Genomic DNA, 22044 nt, shown 5'->3' on the forward strand with positions numbered 1-22044 from the left:
AGTTAGGTGGTGTAATAAACTCCCACTCCTAATATATGAATCATGCTTTAAATCATGCTAATTCACGTTACTCAAAAACACAATTCGTTTATGGTGAGTTTAACAGGATTTTCACCCACCATGAGGACCCACTTGATTCCACTTGCTTCATAATGGATCGTTACCTGTAGTCACACCAGGGGCACCTGTAGGGCTTCTCTCCTGTGTGTACCCGCTTATGCCGCGTCAGATGAGATTGGGTCGTGGAGGCAAAGTTACACTCATCACATTTAAAAGGTTTTTCTCCTGAAATATATCAAGAGGAGTTGTAGATGAATAATTACAAATATTGGAAATGAAGGGCTTAATCTGTTATTAACAATTAAAAAGACACTCATTTCCATGAAATTTTAAGACTACACATACTTGGGATGTTTGAATATTTATTCACAGAGTGAGAAAGTTAGAAGATACCATTGATTTTTATTTCTCTATGAGAACAGAAGCAAGATATACATTTTGCAGTTCACATGTAACTTATACACACAGGATTCTAAATTATCTAATCTAAATAGAAACACACAGTGAAGCACTCATCCAGATAAAAACATAAATATCAGCTTTGGTTTAGCACTGTATTTTGAGTCATTTAACAAACTGTTAGATTAGGGCCATTATAAAAATCTCAGTGAGGTTAAAACCATGAAAAAGTATGTAACAAAGATATACTTTGAATACACAGTGTAAAACTTACTGAAATCTTAAAGTTAAATATGAAGGAAAAAAATAAAACCAAGCGATAAATTGACACCAATTTAAAAAGTGTTAGAAGTGAAGAGAAATTGTAATTCACTAAGTTGAGTAAAAGGTAAAGAGGCCTCAAAGAAACATTTGAAATAATATTTAACAGCCCTGTAAATTCCATCTCCCCTGTGTAGATACACCTGATCTCTCTGCACATACAGCTCACCCCTGTGCTGGTTCAAGGACCTACCCAGGACTCACGGCCCTCTGATCAATACCTTTCTCTCCTTCACACACAAACTCAAAGAAATCAGGTCTGACTGGTTTTTAATTCCACTAGCTGTACTGGCTGGTGAGCACCTGAGATGGGGTGATTTAATTTTAACTGATGTAAATTTAAAAACTGATACTGAATTCACCTGTTGAAAAAATGTTTAAGTCTAGAACAGCTTGGGAAAGAGAATCTACTTTTTGACATGTAAATTTTATCAAACCTAAATACAGATCATGAATTACAGATAAAATATTTGGCCTCTGTATTGAGATGTGCTGGAAGTGCAAACTACACACCAAATTTTAAAGTCCTGGGGGCGGCGGGGGGAGAATAAAATATTGGTAATAATGTTATATTGACTTCATGTTGAAATGATAATAATTTGTATGTATTTGTTTGAATTATCTATTTATAAAAAATAACTTCACCTATTACTTTTTCCTTTTTTTAATGTGGTTACCAGGCAACTTAAAATGATATGTGTATAGCTCACATTACATGTGAACTAGAGAAAACCTCACCACCTCTTCCTCAAAACACAGTTGTGATATACAGAAATACTCTTGTCAAGAGACATTTTTCCTGAGAAATTTTACACATAGGACGGATTAATTTTACATATGTAACTCCACTTGTTACTTATTTCCCATGTTTTTGTAATAGTTTTATAAGTACACTAACATATAGAAAATGAGGGATGAAATATCTTGGTTTAAAATTACATCTATTCAGCTAGCAACAAAACTATGTCTGCCCTGAAAATCAGAACGTTTAGAAATTTGTCCTACATTCTCTAAGCCTGTTTATATGGCCTTGCCCATTAACTGCAGTAATATTTACTGAATGCATACACATCTCATCTGATGGCATTTTATCTGTCATTGCAGCCCAGGGCAGCAGTTAGAAGAAACCAAAAGGACTTCAATCCCAGTCCAGGTTTTGCCACATTTCACTCCCTACCTGGTAAACCCCTGAACAAGATCAGGAGGATAATACACCGAACATGGAGATAATTGTGAGGATTAAAGCAGACAAGGCATAGGTAAGATACTTAGGAGCGTGCCCAATAACCAGCGCTTCATCATTATGGGGACAGGACTGCCTAAACACTGGAAACTGCAAACTACTCTCACAAAGATAAAAGAAGCAGCACACAAATGGCTCTCATCAAGAGCTCATAACCAATAACAAAGTAAAAACCTATAATATACATAAAATAATTAATGGCTTCGCAAAGTTAGTGAACTTGACATAGAGGCATCATTTAACAGATCCTACCAGGGAATATTTGACTTATTCTTGTAAAAAGAAGACCGTATACACAGCAGAGTAAAAACCTTGGAGTTGAGAGGGGGGTTTGTCTCTTTTAGCCATTTCCCATGTACTACACCCCAATCAAGTGGCCACCCAGAGTCAGCCTAAATAACTCTCTGTTCTCAGTTTCTAAACTGCTGGTTTATAGACAGCTCAATTGTACTGAACTGACTTATACAAAACAATAACTTTCACGATGATGGCAGGTTTTGCTTTTATTTGAGGGATAAGACATGATCTTCGAATTGCATGGAGTTAAAATAAAATCGCGCAATCTCTTCACATTTGACGCGGGAATATTCTGTCATAGAAACATATAAACCTTCATACACAAGCATATCTGGAAACTTCCTCATTCATTATAAAGACTAAATTGCTCATTAAATTCAATTAAGAGTATCTTAACTGTACACCAATGTCAAAGAATAGTTCACATGGAAAACAGAAACACAAAGGGAAGCACTCACCTGGATGAAAACACTCATTATTAATTACTTCAGTGACTTGACATCACCTGTCTAGACCTGACACAGGAGACAGAATGGAGCTCTTACCACGATCAAAGTAACAAACATAAGCACCACCACAGAGGTATCCCTGTGCCCTGTCTTTCTTCTGCTCATTCCATCCCCAAGCAAATGTTCATTGCTTTCTTTCGCTATGTATTAGCTAGTACCTTCTAGAAATGTACACACATGGAAGCATGCAGTATGTACTTCTCTTCTGTCTGGCCTCTTTCTCTCAACTTTATTTTGTGCTTCACTCCCGTTGCTCCAGGTGTAAATACGTGATTTATTTTTGCCGCTGAGCTGTAGAGTAGTATTCATTACGTGAATGTCACGTGTATCCATTGATACGGTAGGTACATACGTCACTTTGTGAGAAACTGCCAAACTGTTTTCCGAAGTGGTTTGACCATTTTATACTCCTACTAGCTGTGCTCCAGAGTTCCCACTGCTGCAAATCATCACCAACAGGCAGTGTGCTTAGTGCTTTACACCTGAATTTCTCTAATGATGATTTGAGGACACTTTCATGTGCTTACGTGCCATGCATTTATATTCTTTGGTGAAGTACCTGTTCAAATATTTTGACCCTTTTTTAGTTGGTTGGTTTCTTAAAACTGTGTTCTGAGAGCACTTTATATATTACAGATACAAATCCTTTATAAGAGTTATGATATATACATATTCTTTCCAGTCTGTGGTTTGTCTTTTCATTCCCTTCACAGTGTCTTTTGAAGAAAAGTTAATAATTTACAAAGTTTTCAAGTTCTCCATTTATAATTTTTCAAGTTATGATTCTTTTCATTTATGAATCAGGCTTTTGATGTGCTGGTATCTAAGAAATCTTTGATAATCCATGATCACAAAGATTTTTCCCCTAAATTTTCTTTTAGAATTTATATAGTTTTAAGTTTTATATTTAGATTGAGTTCATTTTTGTATATGACATGATATATGGATCAAAGTTTATTTTGATTGCATATGGATAGCCAATTGTTCCAGCATTATGTATTGAAAAGATTAAACTGCCTTTGCTCTTCTGTCAAAGCTCAGTTGACCATGTAGGTGTGGGTTGTTTTGTAATCTCTATTCCATTCCATTGAGGTATTTGTTCACCTTGATGAAAACACCAGAATGACTTGATTATTAAAGCTTTCTAATAAGTCATGAAGTCAGGTTGTGTAAGTCAAGTTCGTTCATCTTTCTCAAAGTTGTTTGATATTTCACTGTTGCATTTCCATATGAATTTTAAAATCAGCTTGTCAATTTCTTTAAAAAAAAAGCTTGAGGGATTTGAAATGATCAATGTGAGAGGAAATAAAATCTTAACAACATTGAGTCTTCCAATCCATGAACATGGGATATTGCTCTATTTAGGTCTTCTTTAATTTCTCTTGGCAATACTTTAAAGTTTCCAATGAAGAGGTTTTGCACATCCTCTGCTAAATCTATCGCTAAAGGTTGTTCCTTGGTCAAAAACAATGGACAGATATATGCATGAGTCTATTCTGCTCCCTTGATCTATCTGGAAATCTTTATGCCAATACAATACTGACATGACTATTGAAACTATATACTAAGACTTCAAATTAGGTAGCTTGAATCTTCCACTTTTAATATCATGAATCTAAGGGGTCAAACAATTTAAATATTTTTTTCGTTAAGCAAATTCACAAATATATTCTGACATCTCCTTATTCCATTCAAACGAAGTGTTTGAAAGTACGTTGGCATCAGACTCACTGCTAACTGGTTTATTCTTTTAGCCTTGGTAGACATCGTTAATCTATCCATTTTTCATGGATCTGGCAGGAATCTAGAGGGGTAACATTATGGAGTCATTGTCTGAGTCAGTGGTATAAATAAAAGGTCATCCAAGCTCCTCAACGTTAAGTTTCTTTGTGAGAAGGTTTAACATAAACACTTAAAAAATATGGTAAATGTATCAATCTTATTTCATTTAAACTTTTATGGCATTTTTATGTGACACAATTTAAACTTAAAAAAACACTTTTAAAGAATAATGTCATTTAGATTCTCTATAACTCTAATAATTTGAAGTTCATGTCAAGCTGACATTGTATTGCAATAAACTATCAATTGTCATTTCATGCTTAACTTGACAACACAACAGATTAAACTATGTAGTCTTAAGAAATTGTGAAAAATCTATAGGCTGACAGAGAAAAAATATAATGCTACCAAAGTATGCTACATACTAAGCGACAACCACCAAGGAAAGGAAGGCTCAAGCATGTCTGGGCCCTTGATGGAAAAGAACTCTGTGTCAACTTACACAGACTACAGTTTATTCAATCTGTGCATAATAGTTACTTTGTAACTCAATTCTGTTACATGTTCAATACTATTGTTTGAATATGTTCACCGGTATCTCTTTTTTATCCAGAAACGATCATTTCTTCGGGAAATTTCAGGTAATTTCTTCAGGAAAATACACTTCAGAAATACAGAAGTAGCTCGTTTGTTAGTCTCAATATATAGCAAAATAAATCGATAAATAAATAACTTCTAGATTGTTAAATGTGAAAGAAAATCTTAAAAATGCTAAACAAGAATTTCAGTTTCCTAATATTTGTTAACTGCAGGTGCTACGTGAGGAGGTGTACACACTTACTAAGGAAAAATTTTTGATGGAGTGATCAAACTGATTTGGTGCATTGGGAACAGTCCTTCTGAATTCTTTGTCATTCTAAAGCCAGAAGGATGAATAAACCTATGAGTGAGACAGTAACTACCCTTGAATAATGCTATCTGTAAGTCAACAGGGCTGCCTGCATACATCCTGCTGGTGAAATTTCCTTTCTGCCTGTTTCCCTCACATAAGGGTATACAGTAGTTTAAATTGTGTTCTTCATACTTTCCTTTTCAAGCGATAATCTTGGCGAAAATAACCACTGAGGAATATTCTGCACCTGAGGTCCCCGTGACAGAAGAGTAAAAGGAAGCCGGAGGAGGGACACCAGCACCGGCATGGATTATGGACAGAGAGAGGTGCCCTTTGTGTGTCAACAATCTGTCAGACGGGCTACCCCTTCTCCTGGAAGCTCGCACCGCATTCCTTTGGGCGGGCTGGTGGTCATTAAGCCGGCCAAGGCTCTTCAACTACATGTGAGGATTTGCTCCTGTGCCCTTGAATCAAGGGTCTCTGACAGGTGACCCTTTTACCAGATAAAAGTAAATCTTGAAGTGGAAGATGTTTTGTGTCAGCCCCCTAGACAGTCTGTATTGCAGTGGGGAATTATTTACGCCATTTGGAACACTTTTGATACCTATCCCTTTCCTAGCTGATTGTAGTTTGGGTGGGCACTCTGTAGTAGAAAGGTAAACCATGTCAAAGAGGAATCAGAAAAACACAGATTTCAAATGAGCCAAACAAATCTGGCCTTGAAAAAAAAAAAGTTATGTGTTGCTTAAATATTATAAATCCAGCATAAAAGCTAAGGGCCTAGACTGAGTTGTGCTAAGCTGTTTGGCTTAGTACTGTTTGGCTAAGCTGTTTGAACTGACTTTGGTATTAAAGAATCATGTTTGATTTGTGCCACAGAGGCAGATAAATGCCAAAAAGACAGATGCCTCTGTCTGTGAGACATTGTCCTATATGGTATAAAGTTAATAGCAAAGTAATAAGGAGCCTCTGGACCTGACATAAAATATAAAGTTGTGCCTGCTCGATGCAGGTTCATGATCGATCACCTGTAAACGCCTGTGATCACAGCATTACCGGCCCCTCGGCAGCGGGAAGAGGGAGCACGGCCACGCTGCCAACGGCGGCACCGGGGAGTCTGCTGACGCCCAGGGCCACGCCAGGGCGACACCATCTGCATGGCAATAGTTCGGGCATCAATAAACTGAAACATGAAGAATCAGAAAACCCCACATGAACACACTTTACCACACATATTCCCAACTTGTCCAACATAGTAGCCAAGGATGACCGCCATCCACTGGGCTCTTCTGCCATCTCTTACACCTAAACTGTAAATCACTGGATTAAAAAAAAAAAAAATGTGATCACAGGTTGCTACTACAAACTTAAAATAGAGTTTTATGTTTACCAAGTTTGAGTTTTCAACATTATATTAACATTGGATATTTCTTGACTCAATAATAATCCTTACCACATATAGAAATTTGAATCATATAAACTTAAGAATCCAAAAGGAATGGCTAGCATTAATTCTCACTGATCTTATAAATACCATAATGGGCATTAAAGCTCCTTGTAGCTAAGCGCTAAATATAGCATATCAAGAACCAAACTGTACCATAAACAACATATTTCATGTACTCTACGTTTATGCCATTTTGAGTATAACTGCCAAACTCAACTATTCTCATGGAACGCAAGTAAAAGTCTAACAATGAGTTACAAATTCTGTTACCATATGATTTATCATCTAAACTAGAACACTTTTTAGGGTAAAAAGTTGGTTCTATTAATAGTTACAAGGAACATCACCAAAAATCAGCACTGTCCCAGACATATGTAATTCAGAAGTTAAAGTAATTACTTATAAGACCTATTACAGCATATCAATAGGTAATCAACTTTAATAGATGGTTAAAACTTTTCATCCTTATGTGTTCCTAATCAAGGCATCTAGTTTATTTTGTTGAATCACCAAGAATGCCCATCATGAAAAAAAAAAAGGATTCTCTTCAATGTCCTAATCTGCTTAACTCGCCTCTTCACTGCTTTCCATTCTTTTTTTGTTTTTAAAGATTTTTTTTTTTGATGTGGACCATTTTTAAAGTCTTTATTGAATCTGTTACAATATTGCTTCTGTTTTATGTTTTGGTTTTTCGGCTGTGAGGCATGTGGGATCCTAGCTCCCAGGCCAGGGATCGAACCCGCACCCCCTGCATTGGAAGGCGAAGTCTTAACCACTGGACTGCCAGGGAAGTCCCGACTGCCTTCCATTCTTAATCGCAAAAATACCTGAAGCTGCAGTGAGCTACAAACACATCTACTTGGTTCCAACCCGCAGAGGGATTGCTGGCTAGAGAGTCAGGTGGTTCCGGAGGCTGAGACAAAGATGGGAAGGCAGGGCTGCCGGTAAGCAGGTGAGAAGCAGCTAAAAGGTGGCGTGAGCAGGAAAGGAGACGGGGAGGGACTGACTGAGAGGAAGGCAGGCCCCCCAGCTTCACCACAGCTCATGGGCCACTCCCAAGGCAGGGCTCTGCCGCAGAGAAGCAGCTGGTATGTCTGTACACAGAAGGCCAGACCCTGTTCTCCCCCTGCTTGACACGACTTTACAGGACACCTGATCCGTAAGACACGCAGCAGGCTTACTTTATAAATACGTAAAAGCAGACGCATTAAAATCTTGTATTATTCAAGCACAATTTTCAGTAGACCCTCAAGTGCACAGAGTTTACAAAAATCGAAAAGACAGGCAATCCAGGGCCAAGAACGAATGCGGGGGGCCCCCCTGGACTGGCTGCCTCCTGAGAGGCAGGCTGAGGGCCGGGTGGCTGGACTGACCTGTATGCTGCCTGCGGTGCTTGGTGAGGGCATGCCGGGTCCCGCCAGCAAAGCCACACAGGTCACACAGGAACGACTTCTCGCCTGTTGCAACAATAAACAGATGAGGGACTGCGGAGGTCACAGATCATTAAAACATATCTATCAAGGCTTTCAGGGTTACTAATTCCTCCAATCAAATGTTTCCATGTAAATATGTCAAATGGGAATGAAATTACCACTGCGGTTTATTGACTGTGATAAAATCTGAAAAGCACCACTGAACATAATTACATACTTGTCAGACCCATAAAAATTAGCTTTATTATCAATGGAATGGTTTTGTACAACTTCATTTCTGGTAGATGTCTTCCAGATGGGGCTGCTTTATGCACTTGAACAGTTTTTATGCATATCCTGATTTTTTACAATTCCCATACATCTGGACTTTTCTAAGCTGACTAAAGATTGCTTGGAACTGTTAATATACAGTATACATGATTCTGCTTAAATAAAACATACTGAATTTTCTAACAACTGAAGGATATTGAATAGGTTTTACCTGATTCTATCAGCTCTTCTTTAATAACTTCCTCCTTAACAATATGAATTAAACAGTTTCCCTGAATATACTGAAGACCCCAAGTAACGACAAAATCTACATTTATTCAACTCAGAGCTGTTTATGTTCCTCAAACTTCCATGGCACAAAAAAGGAGGTCTAGGGATTGCTAAAGAAATTGTATAAAAACTCCTATCATTCATCTTTAGTGATAACTCTTGACTGGAAAACTCTGCAACAATTAGAGTCAGATTTGGCAGACTTTGTTAAAAATGTTTAAATGCTCATTTTTAAAAACATTTTTTACACAAGCTAACGTTCTGCCCTACAGTTTATAAATGCAATCTCTCTCTATTCTACAGCATATCTGGCCAATAAGTGCGGGCACCTAGACAGTTCATCCCATAAGGCTCCCAAAGAAGAGAAAAGGAGAATAAAAATGCGAACACCTTGGAGAGAGTCAGTGAAATTATAAAATACTTTTCAAAAATAAAACAAATCATTTTATCTATCTTTATCTACTTTATTCATGTGAATGTTTAATGCAACAAGTCTTTCAAGGGTTTTTGCCCATGTCAGCCTGCTTTGTTCTAAAATGTTTAGGTGTTTTACAATAGAAATTTAGCTTGAGGTGTTGTGGAAATGGTAATTGCCTTTTTAAGGTTAGAAATAATAGTAAATATAGGAAGGCAGAGTAGCTACCGTAATCAGAAAGAGTCTTCCCTTTACCTGAGAGCAATACTAGCTTCTCTAATTTAAATGAACATATATTAATAAAGAGAGTTTTAACCAAATTATATTTAATCTTATTTCCCAATGGTACGTTAAAATGTTCATTATTATCATTTATAAAATAAAGCTGAATTTAAGTATTTTTCCTGTCTTTACTTCCCTATTTTGGGGTTAAGTTCATTCCTTGGCATCATTATATCAATACAGAAAAAAAGAATAGAGTAGATGGGCTGTGAAGAATAAAGTTTAATTACAATCACTCATTTAATTATTTAATCAATTTGAAATATAAATCTTTCTAACTAGCTGTATTATCAATTAAATAACACTGAAAGTGGACTTTTTTTAAAATCCCAAAAGATAATTTGCTCGTTAATATTAACATACTATTCTGTGTTGAGACAAAATTGTTCTCTACAATTTATTCATCACCACAGCTTTGTGGGCATTAACCCCTTCGAGTGTGCGGAAATGTGTGTACTGTGGTCCACACATGCACACACAAGTTCACACACACCTACGCATCTGGTGGTGTGTGGCAGAGAAGAGATTGGTGCTATGCTACCCAGCCAGCAAAATACCTGATGAGGAAAGAGTATTCTTACTATTTCTGGACTCAAGCAGACTATGACTCCTTCCCCTCGTTTATGAACTTCTTTGCAATCTGTATCTTTCTTGTAAGATATAAACATTAACAGACAGACAAATCCTAATGAAATTTATATTTTTTACAGGTATATGTGCTGCATGTAATGAAATTTACATTTTTACAGGTATATGTGCTGCATGTATATATAGTAAGTTTTATTCCCTTTCCTATTTTAAGATATGTATAGGCACAAAGACAAAATTATCAATTTTCCATGTGATTTGGTTCTAGATATATTAGTGACCTTGATTTTTAGACGTGCAGGATTTTTATCTAGGATGTTAGTCTGCAATGTGTTGTATGTCATATTTACCTTGGTGGCTTGATTTGTTTGTCACTCTAAATTCAATTTTCACTTGCCCTTTTTTTTTTTTTTCCAAGGGGGTAGGGGGAGTTAGAGTTGGATAGTGGGCAATTGAGTATTTTTCAAGAAAAAAAAATTTAAGAAAAAACTAAATGTAATATACTCAATAAAAAGGGGGTTCACTTAACATGCCATATTTATATAATAGCAGAGCTATAATAGGAGACTTTTCTTAACAACTTGAATTAGTTTCAAGTGTGCCATTTTGCTTTCAAATGTAGAAAGACACGGAAACCAATCCTTTATTTTCTATTAGAAAACAGCCACTGTCCCCTATCTCTCATTATGGTGCAGACTACAAGACCTAACAACAAAAATCCATATTATTGATCCAGCCAAGTCTCCACAATTATTCTTTAGAAGGAAACGCCAACGATAAATTACATCTGCACTGGCTTTTCATCTGCTGTTCGATATAAGTGATCTTTCAGGGCAGGCTGGAGACCTTAAATCGTCAACGCCCTTGTCAAGGAAGCTAAGGAGGCCTGGGCTTCCCACAAACTGCTTCAGAAGAACTTTTAACCTATAATTTCTAACAATAATACAGGATTCTTGGCAATCAGAAGAACATTTGGGAATGCTGATTAAAATTTATTTTTTCCTTGAAACAAAACACTTCCTGAGAGCTGTAAAGAGGAAGAAGACCACAAAACAGCAAATGGCTCCCAGGGATGTCGCCACAGTGAGATACGGCAAGCGCTCGACTACACGCTGTAAGGAGTTTAGGGGCCCTCTGTCCTTAGATAATGAAAAGCATGTCATATACATTGAATAGAACCACAGGGCAGGTAGGAGAAATATATTCATGAAGGTCCAAACTGAGAGGTCTCAGGACCATGCCTAGCACAGATGTACTCTGTGTGCTGCTTTTGCTATCAGTTGGTTTAAATTCCAAACAGTCCACTAAATGTTTTGATGTAAAATGTATGTGAATGTGTACTTTTTCAATTATCTAAAACATTTATACTAGCTAAATTCAGTTTAGTCTCTTTGTAGTAATTTCAAAGACTCTTGGATCTGATAGTATTCTCTTAAGAGAAATATTAAATTGATTTAAAAAATTTCAAGTGGTACATAAAAACCAAGATTCAATAATGTTCAGAAACATTATGGCACGGAGTCCACATCAGTAACAAATATAACACAAGTTCTCTATGAAAATTTAATCTCCTCAAATGATCTTCTATAATGATCACACCTAAAAAGATATGTTTAAACACATATACATATATGTACCCACACACAACATAAATCAGCTTTGAAATATGAAACTTATTTTATGTGAACACATGCACGTGTGCACACGCACACACACACACAAATATTAAAATGTCACTTAAAAATTACGCTGAGCATCATCAAAACACAAAGAAATGATGCCATACCTTTTAACATATAATTACCACAATCTTAAACTCTTCAAGCAGGGATTCCTTTCTACGGACTGCTGCTGAGACGACCACCCCCAACTACCACCACCACTGGGCCCAGGCGGACAGGCACACCTGTGTGCGTCCTGTAGTGGTCCTTCATGGCGGAGGCCGTGAGGAAGGAGTAATGGCAGGTAGGCCAGGTACACTTGAATGGCTTCTCCCCCGTGTGGAGTTTCATGTGATTGTTCAGGGCCCACTTCTCTGTGAAACTTCTATCACACAGGCGGCATGTAAATTTCCTGCATGGAGTGGAGAGAAAAGGATGCAAATATTACCCTCACGGGAGCACCTCGGGCCCAGACAGGTGCCGCTGCAGCCCTGCAATGTGGCGAGTGCAGGGTGTCGCGAGGAGAACTGCGGGCCTGGCCTGTCATGTCTGTATAACCAGGCATTGATTTTTCTGTCCAGGCCTGGCACTTCAGCCATTTATTCTCTGCTTTGCGGTTGGGCCCAACGGGTTTGAAAAATTCTGTTACAGTCCAGTCACCCCTGAGGCAAATGTGAGAATAGATTTCACCTGTACAGGCCTAGACCGCTTATCCAGGGCACAGGCTGTCAGAGCAAAGGCTAAATGAAAAGCTATCCGTACTAAACTACTCAGACACCCCTGCTCTCTGCCAGGCGGAGGCAGCTGGGGCCGGGCGGCACTCAGAGCCCAGCCCGCCCGGAACGGCACACACCACACTGCTCCCTCGGAGGAGAAGCACACTCCAGGGGCGTCTCCTTTTTAACAAGGTGTCCTTCTGGGTTACCACACAGATACATAAAAAGTTCCCTTTGATAAGAATAAAAATAAGATTATAAATACAACTTTTCATAAAGTATGCCTTTGAGAAAAAGAAACCTCAATTATTTCCTGTATGGGATGAAAACTGAAAATAACAAATCAATACTCACGTCAGAAAATATTTCAGCCCCACAGTTTCCAGTTAAAGATCTCTGAATACCTTTCATAATCCAGGCAATATGAACCATCAGCAAAAAAACTTTAATACTTTCTCTGGTCGAGCGTCTGTCCCTTTTCACTTGCATTCAGGAAATCACCACAAAAATTTACTTTTGATTTCTAATACAATTTAGTTTAAAGCAATCTCTGTGACTAACAAAGTAGTGTCCAGCTAATTAATTCAGGATAATGAACAGTCAAATGAAAGAAAATTAAAACCCAATATTCAAAATTAAAATATTTTAATAAGTTGATAAGCACAATGCCACAAAAGAGAGACCCTGGCAGCTTGATCTGACTATCATAAGTTGGTCTACACTTTTAGCAAGTTAATACGGTTTAAAAATAAGATTATAATACCTGCGTTTTAAGTTATGATATAAATAAGGAGATATAAAGAGTATATTCTTTACATAAATGCTTTTAACTAGAATTTTACAAATTTTCTTAGTCCCATAAGGGTAGAAAAAAAAATTCCAAGCTCCAATTAATTAAGTTTCTCATTTTGAGGCAAATGTGGATTACTTTAACAAATTAATCATTCAGGTTTCACAAATTCTTAAGAATCGAATTATAAAATTACCTTTTATAAAACTCTCTCTTCATTTGTTATATGTAGCAATATTTTTATAACATTATATTTTAAATGCAACAGAAAAACTGCTAAATATTTAAGAAATGCCATATAAAATATCTTAAGTGCTTCATTAATATTAAAATTGCCAATTAATATACTTATAGAATGTATGTGTAGAGAAACTATGTTTACACCACTCAACACGGACCGACTTTGAAATTACTGTATCATTTGATCATTGCTTACTGGTACTAGAGAATGACAAACATAACTAGATACTTAGAAATGCGCTGTAAAAAAATAACATGTCCGTGTATCTCTTTGACGGGTCTTCATGCATTTAACATTTCAAAACCATGACAGGGATCTTATTTCCAAGATAAATTCCCCTATCTACTTATTTCTTCATGTATTTATTGTGGATCTAACCTCCTCCTAAAAGAAATAAATAAGGAGGTTAAGTAGATGCTATCTTTTAACAAATAGTTACTCCGGACTGTATTACAACTTTATGAATGGCAAAATAAATCCCTCATTTTTAAATCCACCATGATGTACATTTTAAAAAATTACATCTCTGAAACCTCAATATATGTACTCTATTATTCATACATAATAAAAATGTTAAACTAGAGCTTAGAGCCTGTCATGATATGACAAAAGCCAGATAACAAAGAACTAAGGCCACCGCTTGACTTTCAGAAAACCTCACATGTTCTACAATTTGCTTTATGAAAATAAGTGCATGCACTGGTACTTTGAAAAGAACCTGAAATGTTACCGATGTAAAGTGTCCTTATAAAGACCAAGACCTACTCATCAGTGGGGGGTTTCCTGGAACTGCACAATTCTGAGCCTCAAACACTGTAAACTATCTGCCACCATGCAACGAGTAAGGACGACGTCCATCCAAGGGATCCGCTCTCCTGGGGGCCTTCAGGAAGCCCACCTGGATGTGTCACTAGGACAGAGCCTAAGTGAAAACGTGCAGTTCCGCTCTGCCACGAGAACCCCAGAAGAAGAGGTATCACTGTGTATTCTGCATGTACTTCAGAAAGACCTGAACACCCACTATAGCACAAACACTGTTCAAGACGGTAGAAACAAAGAGGGAAAAGAGTCAGATTTGGCTCTCAAGAAAATCACAGGCTCCTACGTGAGGAAAATCCTTCACAAAGATAACCTCAGTGCCAGGAAAAAACGTAAAAGGCCATCATAAATTTAAAAGAAGAAGCAATTAATGGGACAGGGCGGATTAAAGAAGGTTTCCCAGAGATGGCATTTAATTTAGATGCTGGAAAGCAGGTGGATATGCAGAGCCAGCAGGGAGGACGGGTAAGGGGCAGTGCGGGGAGAGGCAGAGTGATGGGAGCTCCAGGCCCCGACAGGCTGTGTCAACTGTGGCTCTGTCGGCTGCTGCCCCTCAACTGGGGATGGCCATCCAGTTTCCCAGGTATCAGTGAAGCCCCGGGACCTACATTAGACTGGGTTAAATGATATAAATGCTTTTCTATCCCCACATGGTGGTCTTCCATCAGAAACTTCTTGTTTAACTGAATTGACAATATATTAAAAAGAGATCTATTTGGCATAAAATTCGCTAGTCATCTCTCCTTTTGTGCAGGGAGTTACAAAGTCAGTCAGTTGAAGGATGTACAACGAGTGACAATCATGTAAAAGTACAACCTAAAAGGACAAACAAGATAAGCACACAACAGTATGATGGTGTTTGGTTCACCGTATATCCTATGGCCCATAAAAGTGCCTGGTACCCAGAGCGGTTCCATAAATAACTTTGGACCAATGGGATGAAGGGAACTGGTGGTGAAGAGTCTCGTTCCTTACGTAATTTCACCAGACTCAGAGTGGGAATGTGAGATCCGTACACGACAGCAACAGGGGTCATTCAGGCCGCCCAGGGCTCGCGATCCTCATGCTGTTTGGTCTTTTCTCCTTCCTCAGCATTTGTGTTTATTTTATAAATGTCAATATTTCAAACATACAGAAAATGACAGAGATGCATATCTACCACCAAGGTTTATGTACCCAGATGATAATATCCATGTTTGCCGTATTTGTTTCATATCCTTCCTCTGGTATTCTAAACATTTTAAATTAATTTTTTAAATTTAAATATTTATGAACTGAATTAAAAAGAAAAATGGTATGGCAGGCCATAGCATAGGGACAGCAAAGGTGCTAAGGAGAAGGCCACGTCTGCGGGAGAGCAGGTGGAGGGCCACATCATTTCCGCTCTGATGTAATCGAGCTACTTTATAACGTTTGATAAAAAGTTCAAAATGCCAAATAGTGCTACGGACTTGTAATGAAACAGGGCAGTTTGTCATCTCCCCTTTCCTCAGTCTGCACTAGATGTTTCTACTGGATATAAAGTGATCTTAGAAGGTTTCAAAAGAAAAAAAAAATCAGAAGCAAAGTAAATTAAAATGGTACCAGACTTCTCAACAGCAAAGCAGGAATTAGAAGACAATGTAGCAATGGTCTGACCATTTTGCGGGCAATGATCTTAAACACAGAATGTTCTGCGTCGTCGCACCTTCGAGTGGTTCCTACCAAAGGGTGCTGTCAGTACAAAGCTCCTGGCTTCCAGGGATTATTATCCAGTTGTTTGCTGACACTTTTGGAATAAAACCCATTTTCGTGTGGGTAACTGTCATGTAAAAGTCAGTTAAGAGTTCATCTTTGAATGTAAATTCCTAAGTATTCCTAAATTAAATAAGGGCTCCTGGATTAAATTCTAAGCATTTTTCTAGTACTCTCAATATATTTACAGTATGTTTATTTACTGTTACATGTGCTGTTTTATCCCCAGCACCACCACTCCAACACACACACACACGCACACGCACACACACACACACACACGCACACATACACACACACGTGCGTGGAATGGCTCTGAGCCTGTGTTCTCTGTGATAAAACCGGTGGAAGATCTTCTTCGCTGAACTCACTCATGACATGACTTGTAAAACAGAGTCGTGACTAAAACCCACATCTCTAGACTTAAAATTTTAAAGACACGATACTAAATATCCTCATTGTTATACATATAACAAAAACTTAAAAATTTCATGGAGGTTTCACAAGGCATTATGTACATACAAAGTTAAACTAAAGAATTAGTAGGGAGCTGAATTATTTTTATATGATCAATGGTACTATCTTAATAGATACTTCTGCCTTAGACTGTGTTAGAGCAATTGTCTGTTTATGAATGCCTAAAGGGCAGATAAGTTTTGTCAAAATATATAACACTTCTATTTTGAGTTGTGCCCCTAACTTTATCTTTCCATATTACTACACAAGGTAAGTATCCTAACAAGAGAGTCTATACTCATCTTCTTCAAATTATACTTTTAAATGTTATTTAAAAATTTTAAACCCTATTACGTGGGTTATTCAATTTATTAGCAAATTAAAAATCTGCACATATCCCATTTACATATGAAGATAGAAGTATTTTGATACTTTGATGCTTTATTACTTTATGATTTTTGAAATACAGTAAGAATTGCCACTAGTATATTTTTATGTTCTTTTCTAATCTCTCCAATTCAGAATAATTTGGAATACAGTTGCTTTAGTGATGCATTTTAGAGCTGTAGATATCCTTTGCCTTTCTCCCAGAAAGCCCAGTCTGGGTTAACATGATTGAGAAACTCAGGCTCAAGTACAGACATGTTTAAAAAAAAAAAAAAAGTATCCCCATTAAGATGTAAACAATCTTAAATATCCATCAGCTGGGGAGTAGAAAACTAATGAGTTTAATCATAAAATGGAATATCATAATGAAGTTAAAATGAATCAATGAGCTACATTTATCAGCATGGGTTAAACAATCTCAAAAATGTAACTGCACTGAAACAAAGCAAGTTAAGCATAGAAATATTAAATCTAAACATATGAGGTCCACATGCAAAAACATGCATGACATCATAGTTTGTGAATACTGCTTGTTTCTGAGAAGAGGGGTAAGGCATGCATATGGGGCTAGAGAGCTAACTACAGTTGTACATTTTTGTTGTTTTTAAAAGGAAAACAAAGTAAACAAGGTCATATGTTAACATCTTAAAAAGTGCTTTCATTGTTTTTGAAAAATTCCACAATTTGAAGTGAATATTTTAATTAAGTAATCCAAAATTTCTTTTCTACATGTCACGTCACGTTAATAAATCATACAAATTCATATCTGCAAAAAACCAGCAATGAGCAAGATCTGCTCCAAATGAATGAGCTAAACTTTATTAAAACATTAAATAATCATGCAGTTATTATCTTCCAAAACTCTGAAACAAAGGTGCTGACTGATTCAAAATGATTAACAGTAAACTGATGTTGCAAAACCTTAACTGACAGGTATTGCTGGTCTTTAGGAATAAACACAGAACTGAAAACTATACAAGGCTTGTATGATTCCTAGCAAAACAGTCCAATATACTAATGAATCTGTTTCAACAATTTCTAAGTTACTCGGATACTACCAATATGCAGGCTGTTTCTTTGGGATAACAGCCTCCTTTTAAAATTATTATAATTTAATAATTACATAATAATATACTAAGAGATGAAACGAAAATAGAATATGATGGGGTCTTTGCCCAGTAGGGCTACCTTACAAATTTCTGCTGAGCTGCAAATAAAACTGAAAAACAATCACTTTCTTGAACAAAGAAGCACATAAAAGGCATATAAAGACAACCACTAAAGAGCAACTTCAATCTCAATTAATTCACATGAGTCTTACGCTGAAAAAGTATCCAAAAGATAACAAAGCAAAATGAAGTTCAAGAAATTCTGCCATGGTAACAAATCCAATACCTATACGCATCGGAACTGTGAGGTGCCTATACTGTTTCTGGCCTAGGAAACATCTGAGGAAAAACATACAATACTGTTTTTAGACTTAAACTACTTATTCATGTAAAACAGGCACTAAATCCACATTAATTACCCCAATATTACTCCATAGTAATCCTGTTCATCTTAGTTTTATGAGGTTTCAAGTACTATATACATATATATATATATATATATATGTTTAAATAAAATATGCAACTTTAAACTGCATGGAAAGTAAGAATCTCTGTTTTCTCTAAATTGAAAATTGAAAAGCTACACTGACAGGTGAGTAATAACAAGGAATACACTCGGGGTTCCTCTGGCCACCTCCTTCTAAATACTTGTGTGCGTGTGTGTGTGTGTGTGTGTGTGTGTGCGCGCGCACACGCACATGCATGCGTGCATACTAGATCCAAAAAAATCCTGACTCAATGAATGAAGTTATATCCTGAAACCAAAAATATCTAACACTAATATCAGATTATTTAAATTAGGCTGGACTCTTGAGAGTGACCTGTTCCTGATTATATATAAAACATGAGCATGATTTATATCAAGAAGCCACAAAGACCTAAGACTAGAAAGGTTTCATTTACTGAATTCAACTCTTCAGAATCAAGTGTGGCTTACAGATGAAAGTTGGAAACCTCCTGCGAGGGCTTTTACACAGCACGCAAGGGAGCCTGCTACTTTAGCCAAGAGTCTTGAGCGCATTTTTTGCCCTGAACAGGTGATAATTAGCCTAATTAACAAGCCAGATCCTTGTTAACTAGTTGGAAAAGAAATTTAACCTCATTCTTGCTGAAGCCATCATTTTAAAACCTCTTAAGGTATCATTCAGATTCTAGAAGCTGTGACATATGTTTTCTGGCCCCTTCAGTTCTTTCCAAAGGTTGCAAAGCTTTGTGTCAAAGTTACTTCTGGGAAGAGCATTGGCAGAATATTAATCCCTGGTTGCCTTAGTCTACTAAGAACCAAGAGAATGACTCATTCCAAAGAAAAACATTCAAGGATTACAAGGGCCATGCCCTCAAGATTGAATTCATCCTTCAAAATCCCATTCCCATGAAATTTTTCTTTGTCAAAGAGACCATAAACTCTGGCCTACCCCAAACCATCCTATTAAATTTGACTGGAACGGTGCCCGTTCCACTGCATGTGCTGTATCCAAAACTCCTCAGCACAACAGGGGTTAGGAAAGGCTCTGTGTAAAAGACAGTAAATACTTTCTACTCGGTGGGCCCTCAGGTCTTCAATGCAACTTCTCAACTCCGCCTTGGTAGCACAGAAGTAGCCATGGACAGTACATAAATAAGTAAGCGTGGCTGTGTTCCAATAAAACTTTATTTACAAAAACAGGCAGTCGGCCTGATCAGGCCTGCAGAGAGTAGTCGGCCTATCCCTGGCTTAGGTGAGGTCGCATCTCCCCACCTGCACCCCGCAAAAGCACCCTGATCTGTACAGGGTAAAAGAATCTGAATCGAGCACTGCTGGCAAACAAAGGTCCACTAAGCCCCTTCACAGGGTTTGAGAAGTTGGTTCAATCCTGAAATAGTTCATGTTTCCTGCAGGGCTTTCAAACGCCAACATGAGAAGAACAGGTGGAAGGAATTATACTGCATATGAGACCCATTCAGTGCAGGCTGCCCCGTCCTTTCAAACTACCCCCTTTCAAGTGTGTCACAGAGCTGGAGGGCTTGCAAAGTTGAAATAATTTTAACTAACCATAGAAGTCAAGTCCTGGAGAACAAGACATATATTAAATTGCCACAATCCTCTAGTCTGGACTAAATGAAATTTTATCGCTTCAGGTTAGGTAAGAAAACACTGGATTTACGCAAGGAAGGTTAAAACAGCAGTTACAAATAAAGGACTAATGTTACTGTTTAAAGACCATATAAAGAGAATTTCTTTGAAACCACTGCTCTTACTGATATAAATAATTTGAGCTAAAAAGACAAAATGCATTTCAAACCCCATTTACACATTCATCCCAAATGTCTTGACGGATGTTCAGTCTTTGGACATTTATAACACAAGCCTAACAATCTTCAAATTATAATATCTCAGCTACTTCTATATCAATTGATCAATTTTTTAAAAAGTATGTATTGGAATCTACTGTGTGTCTAGCAATTATTCATGCATGTACAGACCTATAAGTGAAGGAAAAGGAGCCTGTGCCTCACTGGCAGACACTAATGTCAGTGAAATAATTAGAACAAAAGCTCACCACATTCTGTTGGACTTTTTAAAAAAGCTTTTTGAAAAGATGTTTAGAAAAAAGCATCGGTGAATATAGAGTGAAGCAGCTGGAAAGGCTTCATGGATGAGGTGGAGCTTCAGGTGAGTCCGAAAGGACAGAGCAGACTCTAGTAACAAAGGCGGCAGGCAGTGACAAGCCTGGAGGAGGGACAGGCAGAGGCGGGGAAGGTGCTGTGTGTGGGAGCCCTGAGCTGATCATGGTAGGGGAGGGAGTGGGGAGCAGGCTGCACAGATGGGGGGAATAAAGTTGCATCCTTTAAGCTGAGTCAGACTGAAATGGCCCTGATAAAAAGACAGAGAAACCTGACTTTGATATGACAAAAGGAACCATCTATCTATTTTTTGTTTTTCTTTTCCCCCTCTCCGATCTCCCTTCCATTGTTTGTTTTTCACAATTATTTGACTATAATTTTCTAAGGAGCTCCATGTGGCTTTATCCTTCACAAGTGCCCATGATCAAAAAGATACAGTACACTTGTACACAAGCCACAAATATGTACATGTCTGGGAAAAAACCTACCATAACAATGTGCACATCTGAGATTCATGACAAACTCATTTCTACACTGGGACAAATAACACGTAATCTTACAAACAGTATGTCAGCACTAACAAAGACTGCTATGTGTCAAGCTATGTACCTACGGATGCTATAAAAATGTTATTTCAGAGCTGAGAACCTCACAGACTGTACCAGTTGCATGTCAATGGAAAAAGGTTTTACTAAGTTTTCTGATGCTACCCTTGCCAGTTCCAGTATTAACTGTATTAGAATGAATTGGTTGGTAAATATGAATAAGATAGATTTTACCAATAAGAACAAAAACAGGTTTATAGAAAGAAGCACGAATTTAAAAATCAACTACAAAATCCCCTAAAGTTATTTCCTTTTAATTTTTAATATGTTAACATTAAACACAACTGATATATTAATGGAAGCTGAGTACAAACAAAAACGTCTGTCCCAATTCAGACAATCTGTCACAGTCCCACTCATCAAGAAACTACGATTTGTAAGGATTTTATAAAAGTCATAAGGTCTTCACACCATGGTGTTATATTATTATGCCAAGCAATGTGTCATTCACATTACTATATGAAACTTTACTAGGACAAATATATACTGTAAGGAACATCAGGCATCTGTATAGAATGGATGATTCCAATCCCCTTTTGCTAATAAAGCTGACACTTTCATATGAATAAAACTGCTCAGTTCCTGGCATGCCACTGACTCAGAAGTAATATTTGGGGTCACATATTCACGCTGCTGGGGAAAGAGAAGTTAATAAGTGTCTGGCCTTGGGCAGCCTCTCTTGAGCCTCAGTAGGACCATGTAATTTTTATTCCT

General features: G+C 37.4%; 1 protein-coding gene across 2 annotated transcripts in view; it reads right to left on the reverse strand.

The window, feature by feature from the left end:
• Positions 1-22044, reverse strand: part of ZNF407 (zinc finger protein 407) — a gene marked incomplete at its 3' end in the record, with an annotated part of 417799 nt that overhangs the window by 168160 nt on the left and 227595 nt on the right. For both annotated transcript variants that reach the window (XM_082853707.1, XM_082853708.1), the window contains exons 5-7: positions 12115-12281; positions 8324-8407; positions 165-285 (exon numbers count right to left, since the gene is read on the reverse strand). In XM_082853707.1, the coding sequence (XP_082709833.1) occupies positions 165-285; positions 8324-8407; positions 12115-12281 (372 nt within the window). The remainder of the gene's footprint in view (positions 1-164; positions 286-8323; positions 8408-12114; positions 12282-22044) is intronic.

Source organism: Leucopleurus acutus, assembly GCF_964270905.1.
Source record: "Leucopleurus acutus genome assembly, chromosome: 13".
NCBI lineage: Eukaryota > Metazoa > Chordata > Mammalia > Artiodactyla > Delphinidae > Leucopleurus > Leucopleurus acutus.